Source organism: Diabrotica virgifera, chromosome 1 (assembly GCF_917563875.1).
Source record: "Diabrotica virgifera virgifera chromosome 1, PGI_DIABVI_V3a".
NCBI classification, from domain to species: domain Eukaryota; kingdom Metazoa; phylum Arthropoda; class Insecta; order Coleoptera; family Chrysomelidae; genus Diabrotica; species Diabrotica virgifera.
In genome coordinates this window covers 52769285-52793505 of record NC_065443.1, presented here as the reverse complement: position 1 = coordinate 52793505, position 24221 = coordinate 52769285, and the positions used below count along the sequence as shown (strand labels likewise).

General features: G+C 31.3%; 1 protein-coding gene across 1 annotated transcript in view; it reads right to left on the bottom strand.

Moving 5' to 3' along the window:
- The window catches only part of LOC114324959 (cytochrome P450 6a8-like), a 56600-nt gene that overhangs the window by 12268 nt on the left and 20111 nt on the right, over nt 1-24221 (bottom strand). The window contains exons 3-6 of the mRNA XM_028272886.2: nt 19564-19707; nt 18521-18706; nt 10581-10901; nt 4874-5110 (exon numbers count right to left, since the gene is read on the bottom strand). Of these exons, the coding sequence (XP_028128687.2) occupies nt 4874-5110; nt 10581-10901; nt 18521-18706; nt 19564-19707 (888 nt within the window). The remainder of the gene's footprint in view (nt 1-4873; nt 5111-10580; nt 10902-18520; nt 18707-19563; nt 19708-24221) is intronic.

Genomic DNA, 24221 nt, shown 5'->3' with positions numbered 1-24221 from the left:
TTGGGACCGTGCAAGTTCGGCAAAGCGACCCCTATTTCTACGCTCTGTACTTTTATTCGCACTTTTAATTATATTGGCCAATTATATTAGTCCTGGTTACTGGATAATTGTCAAGGCCATGGTCCAAAAAAATAATAAGAAGAAAAACTAAGATGCAGGTTATGTTATGCAAACGTAAACAATTGTATGTAGTAAATAAAATTAGTTATTAAAATGCAGTACTGCAAGCAAAATACAATTAATTAAATTTACCTTTATATAATAATTGCATATCATATCAATATTGTGGAGCAATATATAATTTTTCTGCTTCAATGACAAAAGGTATGAAATATACGTCAATTTGACAATTTAAATTGACAATATGAATTATTTAAGATAGTTGCAATATTTCTCCGCGACTCGCGCACGGTCGTTTCTCGTTTCCCTTCCAAGTACTTGCATGCACACCGCGAATAAAATATCTATTTTCTATTACGTAAGTATCTATACATTTTAACGTTTATTTATAAAACACTCTGTATTTTGCAGAATGGTAAAAAACAGTAAATTGTTATTTTGATTTAACAATGTTTACATTATTAATTTGACTTATATTTGACAGTTGACAGTTATATTGTACCTACTTGTTAGTTTTAGTTTTAATAAATTTTGTTGGTTAGTTATATAAATAAATTAAGTAAAAATGAAAAATGACTTGTTATTAATTTGAGGAAGGTGGAAAAACCATATAATATATAACATGGGAGTAAAGTGCCTTTTCCTCCCTTGAATGATTACTGCCCTCCGCTACGCGTCGGGCAGTAAACTTCATTCTCGGGAGGAAAAGTAGCACTTTCCTCCCTTGTTATACAAATAGCTATTTCCACCTAGCTAGGGAGGAAAAGTAAAAGTGACGTCATGGCATTTCATTCATGAAATATAACTTATTGACGCCCTGTACAATATCTATTTTCTATTACGTAAGTATCTATACATTTTTAAGTTTATTTATAAAACACCCTGTATTTTGCAGAATGGTAAAAAACAGTAAATTGTTATTTTGATTTAACAATATTTACATTAATAACTTGACTAATATTAATTTGACAGTTGACAGTTATATTGTACATACTTGTTAGTTTTAGTTCTAATAAATTTTGTTGGTTAGTTACCTAAACAAATTAAGTAAAATTGAAAAAATGACTTGTTGTTTGAGGAAGGTGGAAAAACCATATGTATATCATGGGAGTAAAGTGCCTTTTTCTCCCTTGAATGATTACTGACCTCCGCTACGCGTCGGGCAGTAAACTTCATTCTCGGGAGGAAAGGTAGCACTTTCCTCCCTTGTTATACAAATAGCTATTTCCACCTCGCTAGGGTGGAAAAGTAAAAGTGACGTCATGGTATTTCAGTCATGAAATATAACTTATTGACGCCCTACTACAATATCTATTTTCTATTACGTAAGTATCTATACATTTTTAAGTTTATTTATAAAACACCCTGTATTTTGCAGAATGGTAAAAAAACAGTAAATTGTTATTTTGATTTAACAATGTTTACATTAATAACTTGACTAATATTTGACAGTTGACAGTTATATTGTACATACTTGTTAGTTTTAGTTCTAATAAATTTTGTTGGTTAGTTACATAAACAAATTAAGCAAAATTGAAAAAATGACTTGTTGTTTGAGGAAGGTGGAAAAACCATATGTATATCATGGGAGTAAAGTGCCTTTTTCTCCCTTGAATGATTACTGACCTCCGCTACGCGTCGGGCAGTAAACTTCATTCTCGGGAGGAAAGGTAGCACTTTCCTCCCTTGTTATACAAATAGCTATTTCCACCTCGCTAGGGTGGAAAAGTAAAAGTGACGTCATGGTATTTCAGTCATGAAATATAACTTATTGACGCCCTACTACAATATCTATTTTCTATTACGTAAGTATCTATACATTTTTAAGTTTATTTATAAAACACCCTGTATTTTGCAGAATGGTAAAAAAACAGTAAATTGTTATTTTGATTTAACAATGTTTACATTAATAACTTGACTAATATTTGACAGTTGACAGTTATATTGTACATACTTGTTAGTTTTAGTTCTAATAAATTTTGTTGGTTAGTTACATAAACAAATTAAGCAAAATTGAAAAAATGACTTGTTGTTTGAGGAAGGTGGAAAAACCATATGTATATCATGGGAGTAAAGTGCCTTTTTCTCCCTTGAATGATTACTGACCTCCGCTATGCGTCGGGCAGTAAACTTCATTCTCGGGAGGAAAAGTAGCACTTTCCTCCCTTGTTATACAAATAGCTATTTTTCAGTGTGAAAATTAAATCAATAGCAATTTCCGCCCCATTTGGAAAATTAAAAAACTGCATTTGAACTTTTAGAAATACGAATAGAATCAAAAAAAATTTGGCACAGTAGAAATAGAAAAAAATGGTTTGGTCACATACAACGAATGGAGCAAAAGTGAATAATAAAGAAGGTACAAAAAGCCGAAATGGGAAACAAAAGAAAAAAGGGAAGGCCAAAGAAGACATAGATGGACCAGATCCAGGATATAGATGAAAGGACACACATGAGTGTAAGAGATATGAAGAACCTGCCCACCAATAGAAGCGCATGGAACAAATGGATAAAAGGCGGAACCCGACATCCGACGCCCTGAACGGCACTAAGGATTATGAAAAAGAAGAAGATTGTTCTGCTTATACAGGTTATAAACCGCTCGTATATTAAGTTACCCACGAAGTTTGAACTCAGTGATACTGACAGAGTTTGTAATATTATTTTTCGTACTTCCGGGCCTAAAGTGACAACTTCACTCCCTTGTGACAGGTACTAAAGTGTCACATTTAATCCCTCCGGGATTAAATATTGACGAAACTCCCGGAACGATTAAATCACAAACAAACGAATTTAAGGGATATTTTATTGAAAAATATAATTAATTAGAATGGTAATTAACGTTAATATTCAAATTAATATTGTGACAGTTCGTCATATTGACCAGTCTTTCCTGGGTTAATGCAGCAGGTAACTGACGAGTAACAGATAGGTCCTTTTCATATTGAACTGGTGTTTGTTTCGAAGATCCTGCGGAAACAGGAAGCGAGAATGAGGACTGTGGCATAACTATAGTGGACGAATCGGCGACTTGACCAAATATTTTATCTGAAATTTTTTGTTTATTTTTAATAGACGATTCAATATATCCCTCGGCCACGTTGGAGGATTTCCATCCTCCATGTCTCTTCAGCACGTCTATTGTTGCTCCCGAATCAGCTAACAAAGACGCAGATGTGCGTCTAAAACAATGTCCCGTATAAGACGTCGCATTTTCTAATTTCAAGAAAGCTGCTATTTGCCGTGGAATTGTACCAAACATGTTTTTTCCTACTACTCGCGTAGTACATTCTTTGTTGATGTATTGAACAAAAAATTTTGAATGAGTTGTCCCTGTCTTTCGCAATGCCACATATTTCCGAAATATCGCCACAAAACTGATGGCACTGTTTTCTGAATTTTTGATCACAAAATTTCGGTCAATTTTATTTTTGGTGTTTCTAATCGCAATTAGGAAGGAATCGCCCAAATCTCTCACATCGTCGATTTCTAAATCAACCAACTCTTTTCCACGACAAGCTCCCGCAACGCCCAAAATAAGTGCAACCTACAAAAAAATTGATTTCTTAAAATTTCTGAATATAAACAAATTTCCAAATTTACCTTAAGCATTAAATATTTATCATCCGGAGCCTCCCGTAAGAACTGATCTACCTGCTCAGACGTGAGAATTCTTGACTTCTTTGGCTTAAATCCCTCATTTCTTCTCTTCAAAAAAGCTAATAATTTTGGAAATTTACTTATATCAATATCTTCTCTAATGTTAATAACCGATTTCAGCATTGAGTAATGTGCCCAGAGAGTTGAGGCACAAACCGCTTTTGATTTATCATCGAAGTAGACTAACAGCGCATTTTCAGTAGGTTGTCTCACATTTTTTAAGCGGCACCACTTTTTAAAAGCATCGTACTGCTGCTCGTATAGTTTTCTAGATTTCGGTGGTAACAATTCTTCACCTACTTCGGCTGCTCTTTTATCAATATCAGATACACCTTCTTCACTCATGATACCAATAATTATCAATAACAATGTTTCTTTACAATGACACTAGTAATGACAATGTTTCTAAATTATAACTGTCACAACGCAATGTTACTATGGTAACTTATTTTAAAGACAGTTTATTAAATGAGTTGAAGAGAGAAAAAACTGATTGAAATTATTGAAATAATTAATAAAATCATACCGGAAGTACGAAAAGTATCGTATATACCTTGCGACTGAAGTACATTTAATCCTTCAGGTAAATTATGGCCCTCCCTGCGGTCGGGCCATAAACTTTACCTTCAGGATTAAATGTACTACTTCAGTCCCGCGGTATATAATGTACTATTACACCAAATAAAACGCGTATTACGTAGAGAATAGCAATGAGTTAAACTGTATACATGGATGCATTTCTAAGAGTTATTAATATTTTTGTTTCATTTATGCTGCTCCCACTTCCTCTATATTCAGACTATATTCGGCGTAAAATAATTAAATTTAAAAAAAAACAAATTTAAGTAAAAGTAATAAATTTAAAAATATTTCATTTACTTTCGAGAAAAAAATTATCATATTAATTTTTTTGTAGAATCTATTAAAAATACATAAAACTCGAAACACTCTAATCTAACATATGCCGGTGGAAACTTTTTAAAGATAATATTTAAAATACAAATCATAATGATTATCACCCATGACGACAATATCTATAATATGACTACCAACATATTTATATGAATGTGAATATAAATTAACCAAGACATACCATCGATGCATTGACCCATATATTTAAGATCGCAGAGGGACTCGTAGGTGATTTCGCCGTTGTGATTGTTTAGTACTTCTTCTATTTCTTCTCTAACTCTTTCTTGGATGTCGGGATTGGCAGCCATCTCGTATAAAACCCATGACATAGTGGTTGCGCTGGTTTCGTAGCCTGCTACGAAAAACACGAAACTTTGAGCCACTATTTCGTCCATTGTGATAGCTGTCTCGTCGTTTACTGAAAAGTTATTTTATGATTAACGAATCATTGGCGAAACTGATAAATTGTACTCGGGTACAGAGTACCGGGTACTTTTCATATTTGAGAAACGAGTACAGAATACCGAGTACATTGCTCAAAAATAGTACTCAGAGTACAATACTCAGAGTACAATTACCCGAATTTCTCGGGTACTTATTTCGACTACATTTGAATATAGAACCCGAAAAAAGATAAGAATGTAATAATTATCTCTGCCTCTCTAAATATATTTATTTATGAGTCATGAAAACATAAAATAACGTACAACTCCAACTTAAATAAAAAAATAAGAATTTTAAAAATTGTTCATTGATTAATACAATAAAAACTGTCAGTAACGGCCACTAAAAATGAAGGAACTACTTACCAATATAGAAAGGTGGCCGGTATTTCCAGTTTTTGTAGTCCACAAATACATAAAAGATAATTGGAACTTTGTTTATTTGGTTAATAAAAGCAAATATAATGCTATACATAAACGGAAACTACTAAAGCTGCTTTAATATCCTAATATAAAACAAATCTAGGTAGGTACATACTATATACTACGAAAAAAAAAAACAGATTGCTGTTAAGCTCTTTTAAAGAATTTTTTAATTCCCTTTTATTTTTTATATCCTTTGATAATTTGAGTTTTACACCATATTTTCGGCCAAATTTTGTGAATTGAAATCATACTTATAAATAGTGGCAAACGTTTCTCCTTTACAACGCTTTTACGACATTTTATTATAGGATTTTAAGAACCTTGTGACCTCCTGTTTAGGTAGATACAATAGGTCCTAATAAATAGTACTGGAATTTCCATCAACAAATAGACAAAATGATTTTAACAAAATTATTTAGGCCGACATTCACATTCAATTTCTATAAAATGGGCTTTAAAAATATGTGATTATTTGGCCGCGTCCGTATTATAAAGGTGGCCGCAAATAGCAGGTGGCTGATTTTGGCAGGTGGCCGGTAACACAGGTTTACTGTAATCAATAGTAATACCACTAGTGATTCAATTTTCGCGAAAACACCACGAGTCCGTTGGACGAGTGGTGTTTTCTTTAAGCAACTCAGTTGAGTTTGGAAATAAAAGACAGACTTATAAGATAAATTAAATCACGAGTGGTATTTTATTAGACTATTTCACGAACAAAGTGATAGGTCAAAAATTCAGTAGAATGAGAGGAAGGAATTTAATAATAATACATTTGATCTAGGTAACCCAAATCTACCCATTTTTTGAATAATTCACAATTAGTCATAATCATGAAATATTTATTATAACTATAAATAATTTGTTATAATTATTTTTTACCTATAACAATAAATAATTTGTACACGAAAAAAATACATTATTCTCGACTATAATTATTATAAACGGTGCAATTGTAAAAATTTTGAATAGTATGACCGTTATTAGGTGGATACAATGTATTGTTGGTATTATTACTTGATGTACTTGGAGTATTCCTAAAAGTATTCACTATGTTCTGATGATGTTCGGCACTAAGATGTAAATACGGTTTCATCGAGTTCGAACTTCCATGTCCAGTAATTTTCATAGCTTGTTGTTCACTAACGCCAGATTGTAGTAACTGACTAACTGCAGTGGCACGATTAGAGTGATTTGTTATTTTTCACTTTTTTAGTGTCTAATCCTATCTTTTCTGCAGACATTTTTGTCCATTTGGATATTGTATTAATACCAATAGGACAATTCTTGTACCAATTACTATTATTATATTTATTCCACTTGCCATTCACAGTCAGAAAAAGTCTATCATTGGTAATAGTTTCCCTTTTCGATATAAGTTTCCGGTATAATCTCACAGGACACATTTCAGGATTCTTCAAATTTTGAGTAAGCCATTTATTATCTGCACAGTTTTTATCACCACCTTGGCGGGTTTTGGAGAATATCGGGTTATATGCAATTCTGTTTGTTAAACAGCCTTTGTTGTTAGTCTCTTCCTTGAAAAAATGTAACATGGAAAAACTTGCTTCGTTACCTCTCCAAGCTATTTCTACGGCAGCTATATGAAAAAACTCCTTTTGGAGTCCCTCTGGCGTGTCTTCGTCCCATTGTAAGCACATATTTTTATATTCATCCGAAGTCATAGCGACAGAACCCATTTTCCTTTTATCGGGTACAGTTTGCAACAATTTTCTCTTACTATCACGAGCCGCTCTCGCTTCCTTGAAGGTTATATCTTTGAAGGGATCAATATGTCTCTGATACTCACAGAAATATTTTTCTTGTACCAATTTTGCAGTAGTGTTCCATATGGTTTTAATAACACTCTCCTTGTAATCACTACCATCAATTTTTCGCATGTTGAAGGCCGAGTCTTTTAGAATGAATGCTAGTCTTTCGTTGTTATTTTCTGCATCTAATTTGTAGTTGCGATCCACACAGAACATCATAAATTGTCTCCATATATAAGATTTAGATTTTCTTGTGTTACTCGGTATATTTTCTTCAATGTTTTGGTTTATAACTTCGTTCGAAGTACCACCGAAACGACTCATTTTGACGTATACAGCTACAATATTTTTTTTGGCAAACGTCAAACTTTGCTTTGCGATCGGTATCCATGGTTACGTCGTTGAAAACACGAAGCTGATAGACCAATCAGAATTGAAAGACAGTTGGTGTTTTCGCGATAACACAAGCTGTCTTTGGTTTGTGATTGGTCAGATTATGTGAAAATTTTAAGATGAGTGAAATAGTCAAGCAACTCAGTTTCGTTTAGAAGTAAATCGACAGACTTATCAGTATAACACCACTCAGACTCACTGACTAATTTTATTGGCTTTTAAGATAACTAATATTTCAAAGTTCCATCAGTTCTTCAGAGCATTTCTTCGAGGGCTATTAATTATTATGGCATAAGGGAATAGGCGTTTGCTTGACTTTGCGAATGGACTGATACTGAAAACGGCGTTTTGCGTGTTGCTATTAATTTGCTGTCCCACATGCAACGACAAGTTTACACTTACAAAAAGTACTCGTATAATAAACGCGGGTACCGGGTATTTTACCCATACGCTACGGGTACGAGTACCGAGTACTTTATAGAAAATGTACTCGGGTACTGGGTACTGAGTACCCAAAATGTACTTAGAGTACAAAATTCGGGTACTTGTATCCGGGTATTGCCCAGCTCTGGCGATAAGTAACATGAATAAATTATTTTTAGTTTTTTTTTAGCTTCTAAACTCTAGAAAATAATTCAGATGGTAGTTGAATCAAAAGACGTCAGTATTCTAATCTAAAACTACTACCAAATCTGTAAGTGAAAATACAACTAACAATGTTTTGAATAACTGGGTACTTTACCCTACGTGCTCTGATTGGGTATTACAATGACCTATCAATAATTGTTCAATATGGCGGTTATGGGTAAACAAATGTTGTGTAGCTATATTAGTTTTTATTGTTGTGAGGACAGAGACAAAAGCAATTTTATAATTGTAGTGACTTTTTAAATAGTTTTTAAAAGCAACAGGTACGAAATTGTAAATGTTTCAATATTGTAATAAAAACTTACATACCTATTTGGAAAATGTAAAATGTAGGTACCTACCTAGTAAGTAATGCTTTGATTTACATAATTTGATTACCAACAAAATTTCTACCAATATTCATCTAATATATTGGTCTCTTACTCTATGTTTTGTTGTATTTTAATATTTTAATTCCAAAATAATCAAATTAATTGGATTAAATTCAGAAAATAAGCAACAACTGTAAAGTTTATAACGTTTAGTTGGTGTATCTTCCCACATGACAGATATGTCTAAGTGCCTAAATGCTAATGTGCTTGGATTTCAAATCTAAAATCTCTAATATACGCGGGTTCGATCCCCAATGCGAATTTTTATTTTATTTTTTTATACATTTTATGATAGTAAATATATTTATTATATAATTTTTTTTAAAGTACGTATTTAGTTAAAAATTTTGCCAACAATTATTGTTCAGAAATCATTTCTTTGTGGTATTTTTCAATGTTTTTGTGTGTTTTATTCTTTTATTGCTTTAATTTGTAGTATTGTTTTAATAAAATTTTTTTGAAAATAGTAAGTATTAAAATTAGTTTAATATTTAAATCAAATATAAATAAACTGTTAAAACTATATTGAATTCGTTGAAATCATATAATAGAAGTATAACTTCTTAGGTGCGTATAAAGTACACACACATTCTTTTTTTTAACCGTAAAAGTTATTTGAGACTTCGCAATAATGATTTTTAAACCTTGAAACAGATTTCCTTTCAAGATTAAGATCATCATTGATAAGAGGGCTTGCTGTACTCTAGTAACACAAATTTATTAGGTACTTAAGGCTATGGGTACATAATTCGCAAATATTTTACGTGTATCCCTACTTTTTCTGTCTTTACACGGCAAATTACGTGTAGTAAAATTCACACTGGTGTGGATATGTAAACATTACTAGAATGTCATTCTACTTGAAAATGTCATAATTAATTTAAAGAGATGGCTTTTGAATGTTCTTGGATAACTGTTATTTTTATAATTGCAAATTATTAATTCAGTTAATAAATGTGATAATTTTTTCACTAACTATGTTTTCAGTGATTGTAATAATTTATTTGTACAACAAAAACTAATAATCAATCGAGAAAATAGGAAAAGTGTTAAAGTGATTTTTTAATAATATGTTGTTATTTTGGAACGCTTACAATTTTGAACATCTCTAACAACAAAATACTTGGATCACAGGATATATCTGATGTATTCTCTGCTTGGATCTTCCACAAATAATACACAATAAATAACTTTTTATTAAGTTCACGTCTTAAATCAATTATTTATCAAACACACTATATATCAATAATATTTAATCAATTTCTCAAAATATTCCCGATGCAATGTCAAATATTTAAAATTGTCACTGATTGTCAGTGTCTGACTGACAATATATGCTGACAATATTATATTCGGTTGAGTGCGTTGTAAGACAAAGACAGATTTGGAAAATATTACCACGGCATTGTGTTCATTTTTTTCAAATCCTGAAAAAACCAATAAATATTTTTGAAAATTTTAAACGCAGAATGAAAGACTAAATTATTACCGAGGGCCGAAAGTCCCTTAGAATAAATAAAAAGTTTATTTTGAATGAGATATTTGAAATTAAAAATCACACTAAATTTTCTCTTAGTTTTTTCACCCCTGTAACTTATTAAAATAAACATTATAGAAGTTCTCAGGGACTTTCGGCCCTCGCTAATAACGTAATCTTTCATTCTGCGTTTAAATTTTTCAATAATACTTATTAGTTTTCTCAGGATTTGAAAAAAATGAATCCCCATTTGAATAGCATTGCAGCCGAAAATACGTACCGATCCTCTTAAGTAGGCAACGATGTCAACGACAAACAGAATTAAGAAAACCAACTGTAAAAATAATGTTTAACTTACATTTTCCTCTTGTTTCTGGATCGTTCTTAATATTGATCAGTCCTTGTAAGAAATCATTACGATCAATTTTACTATTTTCCCTATACGTAACAGTATCAACAACAACTTTCGTGAAAAATTCCTTAATAGTCTTCGGTATCCAAGTCAATCTGATAGCACTAGCTAATTTTGGAAAGTTGATTGCAACAGCAAATTTGACGTCATCCGAAAGTGTTCTGTTTACGATTCTATTGGCCATCTGCTTGAACGGATTGTCATCTTCGAAACTGTTGCAGTCTATTCCAAATGCGCATGAACCTATTACGCTGATGGTGAAACTACCTAAAATAAAATATTATTTATGTAATGAAAAGTATCTCTCTAATATGGTTTGTGAGATAATAACGATGACTAATCACCGAAACAGCCCTTGAAAAGTCACTGGGTTGCCAATCTCATAGAAAACATCACAAACTACACAATTATCTAATACTTAAAAATATTTACTACCTAATGGCATCTACTGGGTTATTAAATAAACCCAAAACCCAAATTGTTCTCATATGGCTGCCATTTTAAAGAGGGACCAAAGCTAGTGACACGTGTCTACATTGTAATACTGTCAATCGGCACCAAAACTATTCGGAATTTTTATAGTGATAATAATCCATAAAAGGGTATGAACAATGACCAATGACACATGTTACTAACTCTGGTCCCAACCTTTCTCCTGGCACCCATATGAGAACAATTTGACGTTTTGAACTGAACCCATTATTAAATGTTTGTTAAGTATTCATTGTGTGTTTTGTGATGTTTCCTATGACGTTGGCAACCAAGTCACGTTTCCAGTTTTCCAGTGCTGTGTTATTAATAATAGTCTTTAAATTAGACTCCGTTGCAAATTTTTGAAAATAGAGTGGAGTCTTAAGAGCTTTTCAGTAATAATTAATTTATAAAGTTGTTTATGCTTGCGTATCTCAGATTTTGTTTCCCCTATTATAAATCTGATGGTGGCAATGATGTCGAAACACTTTCATCATTTTATTGAATAAAAAAATTGTTTCACAATAATTGGTGGTTTCATTTGGAGATTAGTAATAGTTATTTTCCGTCGACCGTCCATTTATGATCAATTTTAACACCCTCAAAATCATTTATTAATGACCCCTATTAATTAATGATTTTCTATTAATGAACGATTTCATTATAGGCAACACAACATAGATTGCTTGCATAAGTTAATTAAACGCTCTGTGATTGGCAGTAACCTGTGGTGTAGGCAACCAAACATATACCTATTTATATTCCCACTAAAAAATTTAAAATCAAGTATCCGCTGTTAGTACTATCTGTCATTGTATGTCATTATTTACTTTATTGTTTAAAATTCTGTGTATTTGAAAAATCAAAAGATGGATATATCTTTATTTCTGAAAAGTATGGTCGACGGAAAAGTTTTGTAACGAACTCGTGAATTAAAATGGCGATTACCAATCTCGAATATTAACGCGCTCGTACCGCTCACGCGTTAAAATATCTCAATTGTTAATCGCCCTTATTAATACACTTATTGGTTAAATAACTATAAAGTATTACTGGTTATGTTTATTAATATTATGTTCAGAAAATAATAAAAATTTTTACAAATATTTAATCATAAACTAAGGTAGATATTGCAATTATTAATATGTCTTTCTACGCTCATACTTTAATATATCAATTACGATTTCAATACCTATCATAATGAGCTTCCGTGGGATATAGATTTTCATGATGATACAGATTTTTAACCGATAGAATCGCGAAATGAGGTTCTGTATTGAAGGTGGCCATACACAATGAGCAATGTCATGTCAAGTGCATACGCTTTGATCCGTTAGAGATATTGAAAATTTAACCTCAAATTCATTTTAATGATTGTAATATTCGAAATATAAATGTATCAACCAAATAATTAATTTAATTATGTTACTACCTACTTACATAATTTGTTTGTGTTACATAATAAATAAATTTGAATATATTTTTTTTTGTTGTATATTGATCATAGAAAAAATCGTGTATACAACTTACATTTAATTGTCATTATGATGCTCGTATTCTATATGACATGTGTCTATCATAATAGCATCATAATGACCATCATAAAATGCTCGTTGCAGAATATAACATAATTGATGGAATCGTTCGTATACAATGAAAATATAAGCAACTGTGTGCAGTTGAGTCCGGGAATCTTTACCCGTGCGTCATCATTTAAAACACACGAAATAAGTCGATGATAAGTCGGAAATTAAAATTTACTAAACGCAACAGCAAGTCACTTACTGTCACTTGCTGTTGCATTTAGTAAATTTCAATTTCCGACTTATCATTGACTTTTTCGTATGCTTTAAATGATGACGCACGGGTAAAGATTCGCGGACTCAACTGTAACTGTTGGGCACTAAAAAACGCAGTAGACATGAACTCGGATGAGTAAACTTGGTGACGCAAGAAGCAGGGTATATCGTTGAATTTAACTGAAAACCTTAAACAAAGAACAGAACAGTATGGTGCAAACAACTTGATAAAGCCGCCACTGATGATAATAAGTGCGTTCCTGTCGGCGACTAGTCGGTGACAATTCCTAACCTCACCTAATATAAATAATAGCGTTAATAGATAAATATACAAGGTATATTTACTTTTAAACTTTTAAATAATATTAATATCTATACTAAATTTACAATCAAGATGCAGCAGAAATAAACAAACCAAGCCACGTTAAATGCTACCAGGAGCAATCCCGAATCATAATTTACAATGTATAAACTTTTGAAATGATGATTTGGGATTTACAATGTATTATTGTCATCTACTTTGATTAATTAATCAATTAATTATCTCATTAATCAAACAAATCAAACATAAATAAATTGTATATCTCAGGGCTAAATTATGCTTATTTTCGTGGCTTCAAAATATTTCTCTGTTGTTTCCTAATAGGGATAGATAAAAGAAAATAAAATAATACACATATGAATTCCAATTATAAACTATAAAAGTCGTTTATTTTATCAAACGGAAATAAATGTTTAATATTGCAAATTATATTTATTCTTCTATCTTTATTTTTTATCTAGCAATTATGAAAATAGGAATCCTTTTTCTTTTTGTCTCCAAATTTGTTTTTTTTTTAATAATCAACTATGAATCTCTCTACCTCTGCTATACAGGATGTTCTACCTGTTCAAATTTTGATATAAAAAAAATTATTTTATCAATATTATTGTATATAATAAAAATTCTCAAAATTGATTGAGGCTTGATGATTTTATAATAGTGAAATTTGCAGTTCAATATGCACTGTGGTATTTAATACACAAAACCATACATTCATGTCTCAACAACAAAAAAATAACACTGACCTTTGCTGATGATTCGATAATGTCTTCACACAAAACACATTTCCCTCTCTGCTGGTGTTGCGATCCAAAGAAACTCGTCCACGTTTTCCAATAATGTTCCTGCTCCTCTGCAAACTCGTTCTCCCTTTCCTCACTATGTCTCGTACAGTACTCGTTCCATCTTTCTTCTGATGCAGTATTCCAACTTTTTGAAACACTTAAACAACACTGGATACTTTAGACTCAAAGAGTTATATCATCTCTCGACTTGGTCTATTACTCGTTCCACGATATGATGCTTGTCACTTTTCCAAAAACCAACCGGCGCTTTACTTTTGTTGTACACTACCTTCAAAACTGGACTCTTCCTTTCGATCCAACAAAACACACTGACTCTCTCTCCTCATTAATTCTCATCCTTCCACATCGTTCCCCTCCAGAATCAATTTTCCATCCAATCAAAACAAACTTTCAATCATGACGTATTTACCAAAAAACTCTTTCCTTTTTCTAAACATGCCATTTTGGATTTTCAAGAAAAAATAATAATAATAATAATCATTATTTTTATCTATGTTTAAGAATCTTAATACACAGGTATATTTTAACTATTTATTATGTACCGTGCGGCTAATGAATTACCTAACCGCATATCTTGAAAAACTTAATGACCTCTTCTTTTGTTTAATAAAATATAATATCTGTGGTTTTGATAAACAGTTCAAAGAACACTTTCTAAAACCAGCACCCTAATTGCTTATTTAAAATGCATTGTTGATGGTGCTAGTAAACACTTTCTTAAAAACTAGCTATAACTATTTTTACAAAATTTGTCCTATACAGGGTGTTCAAAATGTATATGCTCGTGGTTGAGAAATATGAAAATTTTTCAAATGATGAAAGGGTTGCCAATGATTACATAACAACTAATATAAAATACAAACTATAGATTGCGAGTATTGACTCAATTATCATATCCAATTGTATGAAAATTTTTATTTTAATTTGAATTTTAAATATAAATATAGTCTTTTATTTGTGATGTCAAATAGGAATATAACAGTATATACATTGTAAATTATGATTTGGGAGTGCTCTTAGTAGCATTTAACGTGTCTTGGTTTGTTTACTTCTACTGCATCTTGATTGTAAATTTAGTATAAATATTAAATTAGACTAGGTAAATACACCTTGTCTATTTATCTATTAACGGTATTATTTGTATTAGGTGAGGTTAGGAATTGTCACCGACTAGTCGCCGACAGGTACCAGCGGACGCACTTAATGATGTTCTTGTTGTTATAGGACTGTGGAAGCTAATGATATTTTAGCTGTCACTTGTAAAGACTAATTAAATACCGTTAATACCACTATACTAAATTTAAATTCAAGATTCAGTTGAAATAAACAAACCAAGACACGTTATATGCTACTAGGAGCATTCCCGAATCATAATTTACAATGTATAACCTTTGGAAATCATTATTTAGGATTTACAATGTATATACATTGTAAATTATGATTCGGGAGTGCTCCTAGTAGCATTTAGCGTATAATGATTTGTTTATTTCTACTGCATCTTGATTGTAAATTTAGTATAGTGTCTATTATTCTCAATTATTATTTTTTGAATTTCTACAAATTGTTTATATTTTTTGTCATTATCTTTGTTATTTATTGGTTTCCAAACAAATAGTAAATGATAAGTTACTGAATAACTTAAAATAAACCAGCCGAGACGCCGAGACTCGTCTGGAACTAAAAGTAAATGTAAAAGAAAATTTATTTAAAATGCAAATTTTTTGGATATTCAAAATATGCAAGTTGCATAGAATATTAAATTTGTAAATATTCATAGACAAACAATATCAAAACTTGAAAATCAAAATAGATGCACAACTAAATGTCTAACTGGAAAAGGCATCTGAAGAAGAAAGTTTTAGGCTTATGCCTTATGCCCATAAGCCCATATTAATAGTCTAGTTTCAAGACCTCGTCGATGTTTGAGACCGACCTTGAATGAAAAGACCCCGCACACATCTTTTGGAAAATATAATGTCCCTCAAATGAAATAAAATTTTCATGAAAAGATGCATCACCATTCTCTTTGCCTTATCCCTATGCGGGGTCGGCTTCCCTAATTGCATTTCTCCACACAATTCTATCTTAGGTCATATCAATGTTGATCCCCTTTACCAACATGTCCTGCCTTATCGTCTCCCCCAGGTCTTCTTTGGTCTTCCTTTCCTACTCCTTCCAGGAATCTGCACTTCAGCTATTCTTCGTATTGGGTGATTAACGTCTCGACGTTGAACATGACCAAACCATGTTAACCTATGCTCTCTCATTTTGGCATCAATTGGTGCCACACCTAGACTTCCCCTAATATACTCATTTCTAATTTTATCATTCTTTGTCACTCCACTCATCCATCTAAGCATTCTCATTTCCGCCACATGCATTCGTTGTTCCTCTTTCTTTTTCATTGCCCAACATTCAATTCCGTATATCATAGCCGGTCTTATGGCTGTTTTATAGAATTTTCCCTTCAGCTTCATTGGAATTTTTCTGTCACACAACACATTACTCGCTTCTTTCCACTTCATCCATCCAGCCCTAATTCTACTGCATGCATCTCCATCTATTTCTTCATTACTCTGTAATACCGATCCTAGGTACTTAAAACTATTGCTTTTCACAATCTTTTCACCATGCAAAGATACTATTTTATTTGTAGTAGCTCCATCTTTAAATGAACATTCCAAATACTCTGTTTTTATCCTACTAAGTTTTAAACTTTTGCCTCCAGAGCTTGTCTCCACTGTTCCAGTTTTTGTTCTAAGTCTCTTTCACTATTTCCTACTAACACGACATCATCAGCATACATTAAGCACCGTGGAATGTTACCCTGTAGTTTCGCTGTTATCTGGTCCAAAACTAATGAGAATAAATACGGACTAAGCACAGAGCCTTGGTGCAATCCTACTTTCACCTGAAATTTATCAGTCTCTCCCACACCTGTCCTAACATTAGTCGTTACTCCCTCATAGCCTCATACATATCCCTCACAATCTTTACATACTCACCAGGGACTCCTTTCTTATTGAGTGCCCACCACAGAATCTCTCGAGGAACTCTATCATATGCTTTCTCAAGATCAATGAATACCATATGAGCGTTTATTTCTTTACTCCTGTATTTTTCCATCAACTGCCTTATAATGAAAATTGCATCTGTTGTTGATCTACCCTGCATAAAGCCAAATTGATTCTCGGATATTTCGGTCTCTTCACGTATCCGTCTATCAATTACTCTTTCCCATATTTTTATGGTGTGGCTAAGCAGTTTTATAGCCCTGTAGTTTGTACATTGTTGTACTACATCTCCCTTGTTTTTGTAAACAGGTACCAGTATACTGCTTCTCCATTCGTCTGGCATTTGTCCGACTTCCATAATTCTATTAAATAGACCTGCTAGCCACCTTGTTCCTGTCTCTCCCAATGCTCTCCATACTTCCCCAATATATATGAAAAGATTCGTCTCGAAATTATATCTAGTAATTTCATATCATTGAGCCAGCTCTAAATTTTGCTTAATTAGGGCGTAAATTGATGTAAATAAATCTAAAATCAAATGAGAGTGTACGTCAGCAAAGAGAGAAAAAAGATGATGTAAATCGCCAGTTCGTAAATCTATTTTCAAGAGACTTAATCTTATCGATAACAAAGTAGGTATAATTTAGTCAGTCGCACAAAAGTATATTGTTCGTGTAATCGGCTTAGTGGGCTTAGCTGACAATGGGAAACTATTTTCAATAGGCATTAGACTAATAGTATTTATGAATGACAGTTTTATGAAGTTCTAAAATATGATTTCGATAAATTTTAATTAAAATTTATGCCGTTGTTATTTAAAATTCAGAGTTGGTGCAATGATACAAAATCATTGGAATTTTAAGACGAATCTATTAATGTAAATTTTATTGTATTTGAGTAAAATTATTTTTTCCATAAGATGTATGCGGTGTCCTTTGTGTTTAACCTAATACAATATAAACTTTAAACTAAATACAAATTTGATTCAAGGTCGTTCTCAAGTATCGGCGCCGTCTTGAGACTTGACTATTAAGTCTTAGGTCAAAACGGCAAACAGGTGTATGTTCTTAAAAAACTTTTGATAGTGTGTAAAAAATTTTTCACACTATCAAAAAATTTTTGAGAACATACACCTGTTTGCCGTTTTGACCTATTTAGAAGTGTGTACAAGTCTTGCAGTCTTTTCCAATTTATTAAGTCTTAGACTGAAAAAGTCTTAAGAGCCTCTTATAGATATGCAACTGCTATTTCATCGACTCTTGATGTAGATATCATGGAATAGCAATTCAATATTGGGTAAATTTGTCACTTACAAATACCAAAACGAGTCGCCAAGTGATCTACTACTTTAGAAAATAGAAAAAAGCACTTAGCGCTGGAGGATTATACCATGCCTACCCATATCCTAGGCACCATAAGTATAAGATGATTAAATCATCCTGCTTAATAATTGTGTTAGTAATTAACAACTTACCCATAAATTGTTTAAGATCAACGGGCTCCTCTCCATTAATCTTTGTGCTTAAGCAATTCTCCAACATTTTTCCACATGAAATGACAGTGTGAAACATCGATTTTAACTTTCCCGATGAAAAATTTGGCGTAAATTTACTTCTAAGGCTCTTCCATTTTGTCCCACCAAGTGCAAATAAGTGAGCGCCTAAAACAAAAATAACTCTATCAATTTTAAACTTGCACATGTTTTATTTTTCAGTATATTATAATTAATGTATAGAAAGATCTCTCATTCTGTGGTAACATAAATGGTATTGAGTAGAAAAAGTCAAGGAATATAATCTAACTAGGCTAAGGAAAAATCCTGAAACTTGACAAAGAGAACTTAACAAAGAAAAGTGTGGAAAAACTAGAAAAGCAAGACTAGCATGGACAAGATTTGGAAAACTTAGGTGGATACTTAAGAATACTTGAGAAGCAAAGTGGTCAAACAGTGCATTCTTCCTATCATGACATTTGTATGGCAAACCTGGACCCTAACCAAGGCAAATATGAATAAACTAGTCACAACAGAAAGAACAATGGAAAGAGCAATGTTAGGTATACGACTGTCAGATAAAAAGAGGAACGACTGGTTAATATCAAAAACAAAAGTCGAGGACATAAAAACAAAAACTGCCAAATTTAAATGGAGCTTCACAGGCCACACTGCTAGACAAAAAGACCAACGTTGGAACGCAATAATACAACATTGGAGACTTTACTAAAGTAAACGAGCAAGACGACAACCAGAGATGAGATGGGCTAATGACATTAGAAGAATAGCCGGAACAAATTTGAAATATGTTGCTCAGGATTGAGACCGATGGAAAGAGTTGGGAAAGGTCTATGTTTAAACATGGAAGTTAGAAGGCTAAGAAGAAGAAGAAGAGGAAGAAGAATGTCTCTTATCGGGTACCCAACTTCCCAACTTTACTGCTTGTACTTTTGAGAAAACAGATATTGCTTCTTCCTTGAAGCTTCGTTTATAGAGACAAATAGAAAACGGCTAATGGTACTTACCTATAGGTTCATCTTTTTCATTGATATATATTCCTCGGGCATTAAAGTAATTAAAATCCTTGGCTAAAACCCGCTTTATAAGATCATTATCTACTGGCATATAAATTGGAGATATAGCGGCATAAAGTCCGATGTGTTTGTGTCCTGAAACATTATTTTACTATTATAGTTCATACAAATCTAGAAGATAAAGGGACTAATAGATATAGGCAACAAATTAGAAATCCGATTTCAAATAATTAGATCCGGATAATCTGTATGTAATCCGGATAATCTGCATGCAATGTAATAGTTGTTTAAGTATTAGTTACTGTACCTACTTGAGCGTAGGCGCAAATATTTTACGGCTATCCTTACTTTTTCTTTCTTTACACGGAAAATTACGTGTATAATAGTAAAATTGTCACTATTATGGAGATTAGTTGACAATGACATTGTCATCATAAGCTTGGCTTTTACAGATGGCTTTTGAATGTTCTTGGATAACTGTTACTTGTTTAATCTATTAAATTATTACTTTTTTACTAACTACGTATTCAGTGGTTACTATAATTTATGTACTATACAATAAAAACGAACACTCGAGAAAAGATAATAAGATATATTTTTAATAATATATTGTTACTATGGAACGCTTAGATAAATTTTGAGAACATTTTTAACAACTAAATACTTGGATCACAGAATATATCCTAATGTATTCTCTGCTTGGATCTCTGCTTCTCTGAACAAACCAATAAATATTTTTAAAAAGTTTAAACGCAGAATGAAAGGCTACATTATTGCCGAGAGTAGAAAGTCCCTTAGAATAAACAGTTTCTTTTGAATAAGGTATTCGAAATTAAAGATCAGTTTTCTCTCCTTTTTATCCCCTGTAATTTATTGAATTCAACAATATAGAAGTTTTCAGGGACTTTCTACCTCGGTAATAACGTTTCGTCTTTCATTCTGCGTTTAAATTTTTCAAAAATATTTTTAGTTTTCTCAGGATTCGAAAAAATAAATGGATTTAAACAGCATTGGAGCTGACATTTTGCGCGTATCCTCTTAATTGTATGTTCTACATATAATTCTGTATTTTAGTTTTAGTTTCCATACAAATATTTTCTTTTCTTTTATACATCCAAGCTAATATTATGTGCTCAATCGTAATGCGGCATCTCTATGTAACATCACACCAATATTTATGTAATTCTGGCACCTATTTTGCCAGTTTTTATCGTTTATCGTTTTACACTATTATTGTATGTTTGTGTTGATTATAAGTCACTATAACTTATTTAAGAAACTTCGTATGTCAGTAAGAAAAAATTATAGATGATGTACAAAAATCTTTAAAATTTTGCTATAATCCCTATTACAAATATTGGATTTATTTAACATTTGATTTTGTTGGGTGGTTTTTACTATTACTATGAGCTATTTTATAGAAATACCCTTAAAGTTTTTTATCATAATTTCTAGTTTGATCGACATTCAAATATTAAGTTATTTTATTAAATTTAGCCTTATCACTAATTTTAAGTCGTAAACCATGTACGTAGGTCTTCAAAAATCAAAGAAATCAAAGTTCAAGTAGCAATCACTTGAAACAATTTTAAGAACATAATCGACATACAGCAAATATTCTTGTTTTCTATACAAATTCATCTTTTTTATTATTAATATTAAGGAAATTTCATTATGATCATCATATGAACATCATCAGAGCGCATGATATATCATTAATTATTTTGTAGAAAATAAGAAGACTAGTTCAAAACAAGCTGAAAATGCGAGCATGATCATAACGAAAACTTTGTTTATTTACGTATTTAAATTCATAATATGGAAAATTTCTATTATGAAAAGTTGTTTAGTATTAAATGCTATGTTTTAATATGCAATTATATCCTAATGTAAATATTGTGAACTATAAAAAGGTAAAATTGTAGTTCAGAGAAATAAGGAAAAAAAATATCGTGTTGGTGACACATCCCCCTCCAGGCTGAAACCAAATTTTTCGAGTAATATGGTCATCTATAATAATAACCTATATGTTTCCTGCAGCCGATTTTGATGATATACATAGTTATAAACAAATGAAGATCAAAAAACGGTAAATTTTCGCTTTTTTCGTCTATAACCAAAAAGTTAAGTATTTTAAACAAATTTGAGAGTAATAAACTCATAAACCGTATAAAAAACTTCAATATGGCGTTCGCTGAATATGTCTATCCTTATTGGTTACTTAGAAAATTGCCAAATAAATCATAAATTTTGAGTTTTTATAAATATTCATAACTTATGTAAAAATTAACTTAGAACCTTCTTATTACATGGAATGCTGAGACTTATGGTGCTTAAATTATACCCTAAATTCCAAAGCAATTGGTCAAATAGTTTAAAAGTTATTTAATTTGTTTTTCCAAAATTATTTTTTTTGCAACACTGTAAGTCAGAAAATGATGAAGTTACAGTAATATTTTGGATAATTTATGAAAGAAGAAAATTTACAATATTAATTTAATTTAAAAAAAATGACAAAAAATAATTATAGATATTGCAAAATAATTTTGCAAAAACATGTGAATTAAAAAAATGGGGGGGCTAACTTTGTCCCTAAATGTCCTAGAACAGTTGTTTTTCTTTCTAAATGTGTATAAAAATTCAGTCTTTCTAAATATGAAAAAATAATTTTTCTACGGGTAACGGTTAAAAAGTTATTCTAATTGTTTATAAGTAAGCAAAGAATGGACATGTTTTTGCAAAATAATTTCACACTGTTTAAAATTATTTTTTGTCATTTATTTTTAATTAAGGTAATAGTATAAATGCTCTTCTTTCATAAACTGTCAGAAGTATTATTGTAACCTCATAATTTTCTGACTTGTAGTGTTGCAAAAAAAATGAATTTGGGAAAAATAAATTAAATAACTTTTAAACTATTTGACCAATTGCTTTGAAATTTAAAATACAATTTAAGTAAAAGAAGTCTCGGCATTCCGTGTAATAAGAAGATTCTAAGTTAATCTTTACCTAAGTTACGAATATTTATAAAAACTCAATATTTATGATTTATTTTGCAATTTCTAAGCAACCAATAAGGTTGGACATATTCAGCGAATGCCATATTGACGTTTTTTATACGATTTATGAGTTTCTCACTCTCAAATTTGTTTAAAGTGCTTAACTTTTTGGTAATAGACGAAAATAGCGAAAATTTACCGTTTTTGATCTTCATTTGTTTATAACTATGTATATCATCAAAATCGGCTGCAGGAAACATATAGGTTAATAATATAGATGTCCATACTACTCAAAAAATTTGGTTTCGGCCTGGAGGGGGATGTGTCACGAGAAAAACCTTATTTCTCTGGACTATTGTGGCTTATTTCCCATTTGAATATACTTGATTATAAAAATGCCACAAGAAAATAGCTTCAGAACAACAATATAAAAAAATACTCTACTCTCGAACGAAATTCATATTTTTTGACATACCTCGAATAAAATTGATAAAATTTGATATATGATGATTGCATCTTAGATTTTAGACCATGCAGATATTTTTATGAAGAATAACTTTTATTCGTAAAATTAATAATAAAAGAGTTATGAATGAAAATGATATTGGTATCCGTAATTTGAGAAAAAATTTCAAATATTTTTTTTTATCTTTAGAAGGATGTACAAGTAATAATTGCATATTAGAACATAGTTTTTAACTCCAAACAACTTTTTATAATAACACTTTTCAATATTGTGAAAAATAAAGATACTTTAATATTGATCGAACTTCACATTTTTTGACATACCTCGTATAATATAGATTTGATATCTAATAAAAATAAATACAAAATAAACAGTTTTCCTTGAAAATAGTGAACTGTAATTTAACATTTAACATTACATTAACATAAATAAATAAAATTTGTTTATCTGACATTTCAATTTTATGTTGACGTTTAGTTGTGTCAAACGAAAACAAAGTAGAGTTGACGTTTCTATGTCGGAAGAAAATGACAATTTAAAGGAGGCTTGTGACGTCACAATGACGATTTTGAGATCGGATATCTCGAAGATGGTTAGAGATAGCGAAATGCCATTTTCAGATTTGGATTCAGAAGATAAAACTACATAGGAATCCATCGCTAGGTGGCCTCTAGATATTTCAGGAGCGGCAACGCAATAACACACACACTTTTGCGAATTTATAAACGAAAAGTTTCCGTTGAAAATAGATTTGAAAAAACTCAAAATTTTCCTAAAATCAGAACAAGACGTAAGATTGGACAGAAAATAAAATGTTGCCGAAGTAAATGGATACAACTATACTAAATTTACAGTCAAGATGTAGTAGAAATAAACAAACCAAGGCACGTTAAATGCTACTAAGAGTACTCCCGAATTATAGTTTACAATGATATACATTGTAATTCCCAAATCATAATTTCCGAAGTTTATACATTGTAAATTATGATTCGGGAGTGATCCTAGTAGCATTTAACGTGTTTTGGTTTGTTTATTTGTACTGCATCTTGATTGTAAATTTAGATTAATGTACCCATAACAGCTTCGGTAAAACAATATGAAACAATACATAAGATAATAACTACAAGTTAAAGCAGAAAACAGGGAGAACAAACTAAAATATATATATATATATTTGTACAAAT